The sequence below is a fragment of the Sphaeroforma arctica genome (genome assembly GCF_001186125.1).
Source record: "Sphaeroforma arctica JP610 unplaced genomic scaffold supercont1.43, whole genome shotgun sequence".
Classification (NCBI taxonomy): Eukaryota; class Ichthyosporea; order Ichthyophonida; genus Sphaeroforma; species Sphaeroforma arctica.
The window spans coordinates 158,700-170,213 of record NW_014040515.1 but is presented as its reverse complement, the minus strand read 5'-3'; the positions used below and the strand labels follow the sequence as shown (position 1 = coordinate 170,213).

The following is an 11,514-nucleotide window of genomic DNA, read 5'->3' as shown; positions in this document are numbered from 1 at the left end:
TCTTTCGGTGTGTGATGGCTGTGTACATGTGACCAGGTGGCCTGGCTTTCAATGTGTCATGTGTCTTGGATGGTCTGTGTTGGTTATGCGATTGGAGGTGTTCTGAAATGTAGTGTGGATTATATGTGCGGCGACCTCTCCTTCACTCGCCCGTTCCTGCTGATATATAACAGACACAAGTTGGGAATGAGCACAGCCTGCTGAACACTAGTTCGATGCAGATAGCCTCTAAGTTGCATCAGTATGTGGCAGTGTAGCATGACTGTTGTCACTGTAAGACCTGTGTGTGTGTGCCTATGTGTTGGTGTTGTGTATGCATTAGTTCGCTGCTGGCGTGTTCTGTATGTGTCAATCACTTCCAGGTCGTACCTCCCTTTGTCATTGCGATGGCATAGCATATACCTCGGCAGCACACACACACACACTGTACTTCAGGTGAGACATAGGCTATGCTTTTGGCTTAAGGCGTAGGTTGAGTGGACTACATATATATATACTTTCTCGCATTGACTGATAGGCGCATTGCTACAACTGGGCTCGGCTATTAATAGACCATGACGTGATCAGATCCAGTTGAATCTCTGGGCGGCTATTAAAAGACCATGACGTGATCAGATCCAGTTGAATCTCTGGGCGGCTATTAATAGACCATGACGTGAGCAGATCCAGTTGATTCTCTGGGCGACTATCAATAGACCATCAGCATGTAGCTTACAACCATGAGGCAGCTGTAGCCTGCGGCTGTAGTTAGAAGTGTGATGACTGCTTGTGATCTGATGTCGTCACATGTCAGGGCATTCGAACCCGATGCAACGGCACATACGTATTCGTAGACAACCGGAAAACGTTCGGTACATAGGACGTGCAAGTGTACAAACGTATAAACACGGTACGCAACTCATCAGGTGTAGTAAGCGTTGAACGTAAACGCAGAAATGAGCAAATTGCATACGTTTTAACGTAAAAAGGACAAACCGCTCGCTTTCAAGAATTAAATACACCCAGTTGAAATTCAACCACGAAAGTACTATTGTAGCCCAAACGTTTAACTTTGACGCAAAATCGATTGGTTTTTAAACCGTTCTAACGAGAAACAAATTACCATCCAACAGAATATCACAGGTAAAGACTGTACTTCGTCTCTGGATGTGGCTGTGGACATCTCTCCCGCATTGGGTGTGGAGAAGACCTCTCTATCACCCACACCAGACAATGATGACGACAAAGGTAAGTGCGACTATGACATGCCATAGCCATAATCAGTGGGAACTGTCTGCTTTGCATCACTCCGATCCAACGGGAGAGTAATTGCATACCGTTTGAGCTGGATAATCGGAGATACAACTAGTACAGTACAACCTACATACTCGTAGTGTCGGGAGTCTTAGTCTCGTGGTGTCGGTAATCTTAATTCTCTGATATATTTCTATCTGACGAGTAATAGCGCAAGTTGTCACGTTTTGCGCACGTCCACTTTTGGCGCCGTGTCGTTCCGAGTTTCGGCTTTCGTGCGGAATCCAATCCGGTTTCTTGGACCAGACTATCACACGCGTGCCGTTGGCCATGGTGTCTGAGCCACATATCCCTCGTCTTGGCTGTGATGTGATTGGATGTGCTGATCTCTTGGTTCATGTGATGGTTGGAGTCTATCCCCGCGCGCATCAGTATGCCCGTCTTTCACCCAAACGCTTGTGGTCCCCATCACGTCACTCTTTAGTATCGATGCGATTAAATACGAGTAGTATGTCGGGCGTCATAGCACAGGCTCGCGGCTCACCGTCTGACTAACACCAAGCAGGATAGGACAAGAACGAGTGATCTCATGCGAGTGAACATTTATCGTATTCATTGGTTGTGATGTACTCAGAAGCGCATCTACGACCGAGTGAGAGTGCCATCACAGGCAGCATTGCCCACAACAGCGACAGCGTGGTGCGCGATGCGCTGAGTGATTTGGTGTACTTGCGCAGTCGACAGGCGCTTGCCAGTCTACGGAATGTATGTACTCAGTGTGCAGAATATATTCACTCAGTCTGCGAAATATATGTGTCTGCGAAGAAGAAATGCAATGTATATACATGAGCGTGGTAGCCTGTTTGAAATTATTTGGACATCTCAGTGAGTGAACACATCGCTGCATGGAATCGCAGTTGTATATGTTTAATACATATGCACTGGTCCTGACGCATTGATGTACCTGTTATCATACGTTGATATAGTTGTTTGCCTCAACGAAGCTACCGTTGGTTCCGACTCTGTTTGTAGAGATGTACGGTGTTGTTCGGAGTGTAGTATTACATATAAAAGTATCATGTTGGAGTAAAGGGCAGATCCGAAAATGTTATTAGATTGACTCACATCGTGTTGTAGCTACTAATAGACCCTGATACAGGATATAGCCACATAAGAATTGCCTCTTATTTGAGCGCGTAGTATGGAATGACTCTATCGATTTTGACTGCATTATCGAGCTTAGCGTGTGGTGACAGGTATCGGACTGACCTGAAGTACTATCGCATTATCTGACACAAGCATACCTACTAATAGACCTTGATACCGGCTATAGCCGCCGATAAATTCCCTCTGAATCTCACTCTTTGGTACACGGGAAGTCTTTACTCAGGAGTGCAGTATAGTACTTCACAATGTAGTGACCGAGGATTGGGCAAACCTAGATGTGCTGTCACCTTATCAAGTTATCTGACATAGTGCTGCACCTCCTAACATTCCCTGATACAGACTATAGCCGTAGATGCATTGCCTTTCATTTCAACTCTAGGTACCTAGCAAGTCTTTCACGGTGGAGTGCAGTATAGTACTTCACAATGCAGTGACCGAGGATTGGGCAGACCTAGAAGTGCCGTCACCTTGTCAAGTTATCTGACACAGTACTGCGCCTCCTAACAGACCCTGATACAGACTATAGCCGCAGCAAAATTGCCCCACAAACGAGGAGTGGCGCCGAGTAAGGTGACACACACACACCTGCAGTCCCTTCTGAAGTCATTCCAACAGGGCGGCATGACAGCCATAGCGAAGGTGAGATGGATTCTCCGCCCGACGTCATATCTCGCAGTCATTTGGCGCCTTATCCGTTAAAGATGTCCCTACATTTTCGTCAATGGTTATTGTTCACATTTCTTTACATTTTCGTCAATAGTTTTTGTTCACATTTCTTTACATTTTCGTCAATGGTTTTTGTTCACATTTCTTGCCACAGCACTACGGGTTGATCTCACTCACTCTCGCGGTGGTCGAAAGCCTCACCGCGCCCAAATCCGGAGCACCCAAAACGGGGTTTGCCAAGGCAACAGACACGGGTATCAATCCACCACATATATTTCAGCAAAACGCTGTAGGTAGTTCAGAGGCGTTCGTAGCGGTTGCTAAGGAGGTGCTTCTCTCTGGCTTGCAGCCGGGTGATAGTCATTCGTTGTACGCGCATATGACTCAGGTGGTGGCTGCAAATAGGCTCAGTGTGGAGGTGAGTGGTTGTAAGGCCTCCATTTGTTGCTATACACGCAGGCACACAGTGCGTTGCGTATGTGGTATGGGCATGCAGCCTGGGAATAGGCACTCGCCCCTGCGCACATATATCTCAAGAGAGGACAGCAAATCATTATGTATAGATGGGTTTATGGATTCGTTCTGGTTATGATGCATGGACATGCACGCACGTAGTATCTTGCATGTGTGGTATGGGTATGCAGACTGTCTATAGCCCGTTCCTGTTCGCACAAATGGCTGAGGCGGTGACAGTGAACTAACAAAGCGTGGTGATAAGCATCTGGGCGTATACAGCCACAGTGATCGGTTAGACGTAGATTGCGCAGTGGTGTTGTTCTACATGTGCGATGCGTGCCCCTCTCTTCGCACACGACGGAGGCTAGGTGTCTGACCAAGGTGAACATACTAGTAGGCTAGTGTAGCCTACAGAGCCGTATTGCTGAGGTGCGTTGGCGTTTGTTTGCAATGTTGAGTATCTAAGGTGTGTACTGTTGCACGGGTTGTAGTGGTGGTCGGTAACACTGCATGTAGAGAGGTTGTCGGTGCATCTCCCGTGAACACAGCACGCGTACAAGATAACGTCTACGAGCTAGTTAGTTCATATATGTTATAGCCTGTACATGCCATCACACGTGTGCACTCCCTAGTGACCATAAGGCACATGTGAACTAGTTTTAAGTAGCATCGTATGTTGGGGCCAATCCCTGTGACCACACCGCAATTGCAACCCGATGGATGTGAATTGGCTCGCAAATGGTATGAGCTCCGACACTCTCCCTCTCCATCTTAACGACTTGAGCACACGTTCACATTCAATTTCACCGCCTCTTATATACACCTGCACGCAATTGCACTGACGGCAACATCAACGCATGGGCTATTGCCGTGTCAGCGCATATACTAATACAATGTATGTTCTACTCAGACACACTCACAGGTATACGAACACCCTTGACATGCCACCCAGTCGCATACACACCCACCCACGTACTGTACCAACCCACTCACTCGACAATAGACTGATACACACACTACCGCCCCTTTCCCTCCAGGAGGTGCTGCTGTGCTGTATCCTGGGTGCCTCGGTACTTGGGCCAGAGTGCATCACATCCACAACTGAGGAGAAACTATTTGCCGCAACACTCTTGCCCGTGGTGATGAGTCATGTTACTGCACCTGATAGCCGCAACGCGCGGGGCTGTGCGACAAGTGTGTGGCTGACGCAGAAGATCGCCGAGCGTGGTAGGTAGCGCTGATATACCTTTCGTACTCTCAGTGCATAAAACCAAATACACACTGTAAGGCAGCCCATTCTATGTGTATATATACCTGCACATATCTCTTTATATATATATATATATACCTAGGTATATACATACATACTATAACATGAATAATTCGAACTGTTCTATGTGTATGTACCTAGGCACATACATACATTCTATTACATGGCATAATTGGATCTGAAATATTCCGGTGTACTCTCGCTTATTCAAATGAATCGCAAATAAGGCCCGCGCGAGGTTCGCAGACGTTCTTTGTCTCCCCACACTCGTGCCACCCTCTGGTATTTACCAGGCTCGCTTCTCCAACCCAACATTTCAGCCAGATATCAGTATCCGAACGTTCTCACTCTTCTTTTTTTTGTTTGCGACAATACGTTATTTAACCGCTTCCATGAATTTTAAACCGTGCATCTCTCCATTCCGTTCCATGGTCTCATCCGCTTCAGCCAAAGCATCAGGCGCAGCGTACCACGGACAGATCACCGAGGCAATGGCAAAGGAGTGGCTCTCTGTGTGTCTAAAGCGCGTCTGGGGCATTGCCAACGGGCGAGCGAATCTTTCAATGCTACAGTAAGTCTGAGTCACCGAGCGATACTTTGACTTTGAATGTTATTGTGCAAGCACAGCTGGAGGCACATGCCGGTACGAGCCGCGACAGATTGCTATAGTGTATGTACTACATTCTATTCTAACACTTCTCTTGTGCTTTGAGCCGAGCCGTATAAGACCACAGTGGCGACAGTACGCCATACTGTACTGAATACTAATACATCAGCCGTAGAGACCGGTCCATAGGCTTGCCACATGACAGGTCTCTCACAATCGTTTAATGGATACTCGTCCTTACACACACAGGCACGTGTTCTCGCTCGATGTCAGCCGATACACGCAGCTGCCCTATCGGCCGCTGCTGGCGCATCTGTTCGAGGCCATGTTCGAGGATCAGGTGGACATCCCAGATTTGCAACTGCATCAGCAGGCAGGCTTTCGAAAGAAACTGCTCACCGGCTTTGTGTAAGTAGACGGGTAGTGTACTCGTTGTCTGGGAGTGTCAGCTCTGATTGCAAGTGTCTTTGGTCTGTGGCTTATTGCACAGGTATTGAATTGGCCGATGGAGTCGCACGTACTGTGTTGGATATTGCAGCAGACATTATGTCGGTAGCCCTTGCATACCACGGGTGGTGTACTGTTGGTCTAACATTGATTTAATAGGGTATCATGTCCTCACTTAGGCAAGCTATCCGCGTAGTGTGTAATTGGGGCATGAGTATCACATTCGCTAACCCGCCTGTAGTGGGAAACAAGTGTAGCGGTCGATCGAGTCTACGGTTATCAGCGTAGAAGTATCACAGGCAGCTATTGCTCTGCAAGGTTAAGTTGCGGTAGCTGTGAGTAGAGCAGTCCACCGCACTGACTGACTGACACGGATGCTAACCATTAAGCAGTCCCTACCAATAAGAACCAACCCCCAAACCAGCCAATCAGTCCCTACCAATAAGAGCCAACCCTTCAAACAGCCAATCAGTGCGGACAATGGCGTATTGCTCCATTGAGTGCACTCGGCTCAGGTGCTACTCAAGTTCAATCAATACAGGATATTACAATCTAGCCCAACACCCACAAATTAAGTGCACGATTCTATAACCCCTTGTGTGTACAGGAAAATGTACCAGGCATCAGCCCGTCCAACAGACCACAAGTACATCATCCTCTTCGTCATTGGGGGCATATCCGCGTCTGAGATGCGATACATCCGAGACATTGTGGATAAGTTTGAAGGCTTCAAGGTAAATATCACAAGAAGGTCGCAGCTTACATATCACGCGAGATATATATTTTTATTTTTGTACATAGGCAGAATATCTCAATGGTGTTCATTGGAAGCGCGCTCGATGTGCGTGTGGAGGCGTATGCTTGATGCCACGCTCGCTTATTCCTTGCCGTACACCTGCTGAATCCTTGTCGTACACTTGCTTAGCTCTTATCGTACAGCTGCTCAGCCTTTGTCGTACACTTGCTTAGTCCTTGTCGTACAATTGCTTAGTTCTTATCGTACACCTATTGAGCCTTTGTCGTACACTCGCTGAACCCTTGTCGTACACTTGCTTAGCTTTTGTCGTACACTTGCTTAGCCCTTGTCGCACGCGTGATGCATGGAGGTATGCGCGACACACGAATGCAATACCCAGGTGTCGTCCTCACGAATGACGAGCTGGTACGATGTTGTAGCTGCATGTTGTCCTCTAGACAAGCCTCAAGCCCCAAAACGTTGAGCTGTTACGCGCCTAAGGTGGTGGAACTGTTTTCTCGTTTCTTTATACCTACCTTGTGACTTATTCTCGATTACCGACAACTTCGTCACAAAACAGGTTCTGATTGGCGGAACGAACTGGGCTACCCCGGCGTCCATTTTCGAGGACACAATCGGCTCAATGAGATACGACGGGTATTGAAGCGCACCTCGCCTGTCCACAGCACTGAGTCCCCAGGACAGCCTAGTATAATCCCGGGGTGCCAGGGCCGAGTACCTGGGTTTAGGGTTCAACATATACCTACTTGGGGGGTGGTGGCATGTGTGCACCGGGATATTATGGTCAAAGTGCACAACGCTGGACTGAGCGAGTCAGTTCTGAGGGGTGTGCAGAATGAATCTCACTTTGATCAAGTGTATAGGCAGAGTCTTTCTCAGTATCGACAGTAGCGAGCTCAGATTGTTGTCGCATATACTATGGCGGTAGATGGAGACTACACTTCTAGGGATGTACAACGATTGAGGTTCCACAGTACGCACGTGGTCGGTTAGTTCCGGATCCTTCTATCTTCCAGCCTGGGCTAGGTGCGCATCTCCATACATGCATACCTGACAACATCAGGGCATGACCGGCTTGTACTCATATCCGTATGTACGGCATATAAAACAAGTACACCACTTAGCGTGCATGCGTAAGGGGTGTTGCCAGCTTCGCTCCTGGGCCTATGGGGGGCCAAGGCAACTAACTTTAGACCCGTAGAGTCGTAGTCCATCTTCCGCACAGCGCAATTTCTACTCAGAACTACGAACCGCGACACACACCAGCTATAACGGTTGACGCCGTATTTGACGGGCAGGTGCTGTACATTACCCAATGCCCGGTGTAGTGAGTAAGTGTCGTTGTTTGGCTAGTCGCGTCCGTATCAGTGCAGTACCTTGGCCGGATTGGAAAGGTGCGCTGCGGCGGACGACTGGACTTTGAACGTGTGCAGACACTTGCATGCTTCGAATTATTATCATATAACACACACGGTAACTGCGGCGTGTCGTGAGTACTTGAGTGATTGCCGACCACTTGGCTGCCTGCCGAGATATTGCTAGTCAGTGTGATCCACTCGCATTGTTCACTGAGTGTCCGTACCAGGAGCGCAATATCTAACTCGGGGCCTACTGTTACTGTAGCGAGACAACCCACGATCAAGCATAGTATACATGCAATTTATAATCATAGTTCCGAAGTTGGCTTGCCATGGAGCTTCAAGCAAGAGACTTGCTCTCTGCACGGAGAAGGGCGAGCTTTCACCAGCACTATCCCGTGAAAGCTCTTAAAGGCCCGATCATGTGCTTATAAACGCTGCAGACAACTAACTACGAGCACGCTCGCTGTGCAACCGATGTCGATCAAGTTAGATCGTAATATTCAGGGTGTCTCTTATGTATTCGAAAAGTATCGAAAGCTACTCTATGAAGGACTTCAATCACAGCACGATGAAGCCTTCCACGCAGGTTACCAATTGACCACAAGCGAACTGATTCACGCTGCTAAATAGGCCACATATATCTCATACAAGTTAACCTGAGGCGCTGCAGGAGACATTTAAACATAATTATCGTGCAGAAACCCATGTAACTTTATAATATAGATGCGAATGCATATTTGTAGATAAGTTTTTACCAAAGCATTTGCGGATTTGTTGCGTGAGCAGGGCTTAAATGCAGTGTGCTCGAATGGCAATTTCGCAGTGGTCAGATAGACGCAGAGGTAAACCAAATTCGCACTAAGGAATTAAGTGTTGTTGTGCAACTGTATTTTCAATGTATAACGCCACAAAAAGGTATATGTATTTGTATAACACTAAGTACAGTACATATATATGCGATCCAAATGATGCTTAATCTCTTGGATTTGAAATGCATCACTCCATGCAAACGCAAACATGCCGCGACACTCAGCACCATCCACACCCTGCTGATAGATAAGAAGCCAAGAGGATGGAAGAAGTGGCATCTCGATTCACATCTCATTGAAAGCGTCACCCAAAGCATGGTAAAAGTTTAGTACCGACTATCGCTCCCATCCACTGATTCTGAAAAAAATACGCAAAAAAAAAGTAAAATATTTATGTACATACTGTGCATATTTACAAACAAAGGTGCACACTGCACAGTGTCAAGACAGGCTGACACCCGCCGGACAGTGGGATTAAAAAAATAGGAGAAATATGCATGTAAATGCACAGTACAGATGTGACTGTACCAGTAAATGTTAAAAAAATAAATATATAGATACGAGAGGTATTTTTACTAAAAAAATTAAAGGGTGCCGAATTGCCGATCGAAATGCCTTGTTGTGTCAGCCATAGGCCCATAGCTTTCAAATTTTAGTTTTAGTTTTTTGTTTGTGGGATTTCACCTTTTGGTTTCAGAGCTATGACTGATTTAGTGATCCAAATTCCCCAGATTATTAACCGACAATTTGAACAAAATCGAGATTTCAAATAATGTCCACCCCAAAAAGTTAGTAGAATTTTACTGTTGTTCTCATCAGCATTTTTATTTATAGAAAATCATTCAAAAAAAGGGTTTGTCCATGACTGTATGTAAAATTGGAAATACCCCGGGCCCCAGGGAAGGACATGGTTCCACCGTTCCAGGTTCATTTGCCGCTTGCTGCTTGTACTGGGGCCTGGGGTCTGGGCTCAGTGGGCTGTGCTCAGTGCTGTCCTGTGCACCATAAACTCGAAAAGACCCCTTTTTATATATTTTTATTAAAAGAAAGAGTATAAATAGATTAAACTCTAAAACCCCAGAGACTGGGGAGAGGAAGTGAGGAACGAGGAACTTTCGGAAGCCAGGACTCAGGAGCCTCTCTCAAATTTAAAATAGTCAGGGTTGTGGAAGACTTGAAGCAGTTCAACAAGTTATATTTTTTAACGGATAAGTTGATATTGAACGTTATAAAACTGTCTTTGAACGCACACCAAAAAAATACACGTTTACATTTAACTTATTTTTTGAAACTTACAAAGGGACCACAGAGCTGTCGCACAGCCCCCGCCCACTACACAGTGGCCACTGGCCCACACTCCACAACTTGTCAACTTCACACTCTACACTGCTCACGCCTCACAGTCTGTCACACTCCCTGCAGCCTGAACTCTTGATCCAAGACTGAGTTTCTATATACAGATTAATTTTCAGAAATAAATAGCGGGGTGGGTTTTGGCCTATATGGGTAGTCATCACAATATATTTATATATTTTACTCCGAAAATACCATAGGGAGGGTCAGAGGGGTAAAATGGCCTGCCAAGGTGGTAATATTGTAGACAGTCACAGACACTCGGTCTACAGTTCACACAACTAGTGGGTACACTTACTGTAGTTTTGTACTTACATAAGCCTCTAACCAAACAACGATACCACGGCGATGGGTGTGAAGGTATGCCAGGTGGCCAGCTGCGAGAGCGCCACCCGTGAGAGGGATGGGGTCACCTACTGGATGTTCCCCAAGGTTACTAGTGATGCACGCGGACCAGAGCGACAGGTGCAACGTGAGGAGTGGATGGTACGTTGCTATCGCACATTCAATCCCAAGTACCGCAGAAATAAGCTTCTTAAGACCAGTGAACAGGTCAAGGAGGAGCACTGGGCCAAGAAGACGCTGTACATGTGCAGCCGGCATTTCGAAGAGGAGTTCAAATACATTGACTCCACGGGGGCGGTTAGGAAACACCCCGGCGCCTTGCCAACACTGCATCTACGCAGAGAAGGTGATTACGTACAGATTCCGTTTGAAGTACAGGTCAAGCTCAAGCTATTTGAGCGTGACAACGAAGTGGGCGGTGATAGCAAGAAGCGGTTGAGTGATATACAGCAGGAGGCTGACTCTATAGGCGGCTTGCTGACATTAGGGGGTGCTTTACCCCAGGTGAGTAGTAACTCGAAAGCCAATAGTAACCGTATCACTAACGGTACTAATAACAAGCGACAGAAGGTGTTCGATTCGGCCGAGCACGATCACATATACGACTTCCACCAGTTGTACTCTAACTTTGATCATTGGTTCGCGGGCGAGATACAGCTGGCTAAGCGCTGGCAGAAGGGCCGGTGCAAAAGTGGAGAGTTCATTAGTCTCTATCGGGTGACCAACAAACAGACGGCTGTGAGCGTGCTGGAGTACATAAATATAGATAAGGAGCTTACACTGATGCATACATTCCCAAAGTCGGTACATATGGCGGATGCGATCCTGTCGAGTCTGCAGTATGAGACGGAGAAGGTGTGCCTGGTGAAGCGATGGACAGTACTGAGGGCCACCATGACCAGTCTGTCGTAACTGACGCTTCTAGTTATATATACATACATACATACATACATACACACACACACACACACACACACACACACACACACACACACACACACACACACATATATATATATATATATCGATCTCTACTACTAACT

General features: G+C 46.9%; 2 protein-coding genes across 2 annotated transcripts in view; both read left to right on the top strand.

Annotated features, from left to right (window-relative positions):
* SARC_01150 (hypothetical protein) overlaps nucleotides 1-8,705 on the top strand; it is a 15,557-nt gene extending 6,852 nt beyond the window's left edge. Inside the window, exons 10-18 of the mRNA XM_014305157.1 lie at nucleotides 1,113-1,227; nucleotides 1,868-1,998; nucleotides 2,908-3,039; nucleotides 3,221-3,484; nucleotides 4,560-4,749; nucleotides 5,240-5,363; nucleotides 5,649-5,807; nucleotides 6,454-6,580; nucleotides 7,163-8,705. Of these exons, the coding sequence (XP_014160632.1) occupies nucleotides 1,113-1,227; nucleotides 1,868-1,998; nucleotides 2,908-3,039; nucleotides 3,221-3,484; nucleotides 4,560-4,749; nucleotides 5,240-5,363; nucleotides 5,649-5,807; nucleotides 6,454-6,580; nucleotides 7,163-7,246 (1,326 nt within the window). The 3' untranslated portion in view covers nucleotides 7,247-8,705. The remainder of the gene's footprint in view (nucleotides 1-1,112; nucleotides 1,228-1,867; nucleotides 1,999-2,907; nucleotides 3,040-3,220; nucleotides 3,485-4,559; nucleotides 4,750-5,239; nucleotides 5,364-5,648; nucleotides 5,808-6,453; nucleotides 6,581-7,162) is intronic.
* A 1,706-nt stretch (nucleotides 8,706-10,411) lies between these two features.
* Nucleotides 10,412-11,418, top strand: SARC_01149 (hypothetical protein). The gene has a single exon (XM_014305156.1). The coding sequence runs from the start codon at nucleotides 10,475-10,477 to the stop codon at nucleotides 11,381-11,383; it is 909 nt and encodes a 302-aa protein (XP_014160631.1). The 5' UTR covers nucleotides 10,412-10,474; the 3' UTR covers nucleotides 11,384-11,418.
* The last annotated feature ends 96 nt before the right edge of the window (nucleotides 11,419-11,514 follow it).

What these genes read in the sequence shown, in the direction of transcription:
- SARC_01149 (XM_014305156.1), top strand. Translation starts at nt 10,475, where the DNA reads ATGGGTGTGAAGGTATGCCAGGTGGCCAGCTGCGAGAGCGCCACCCGT.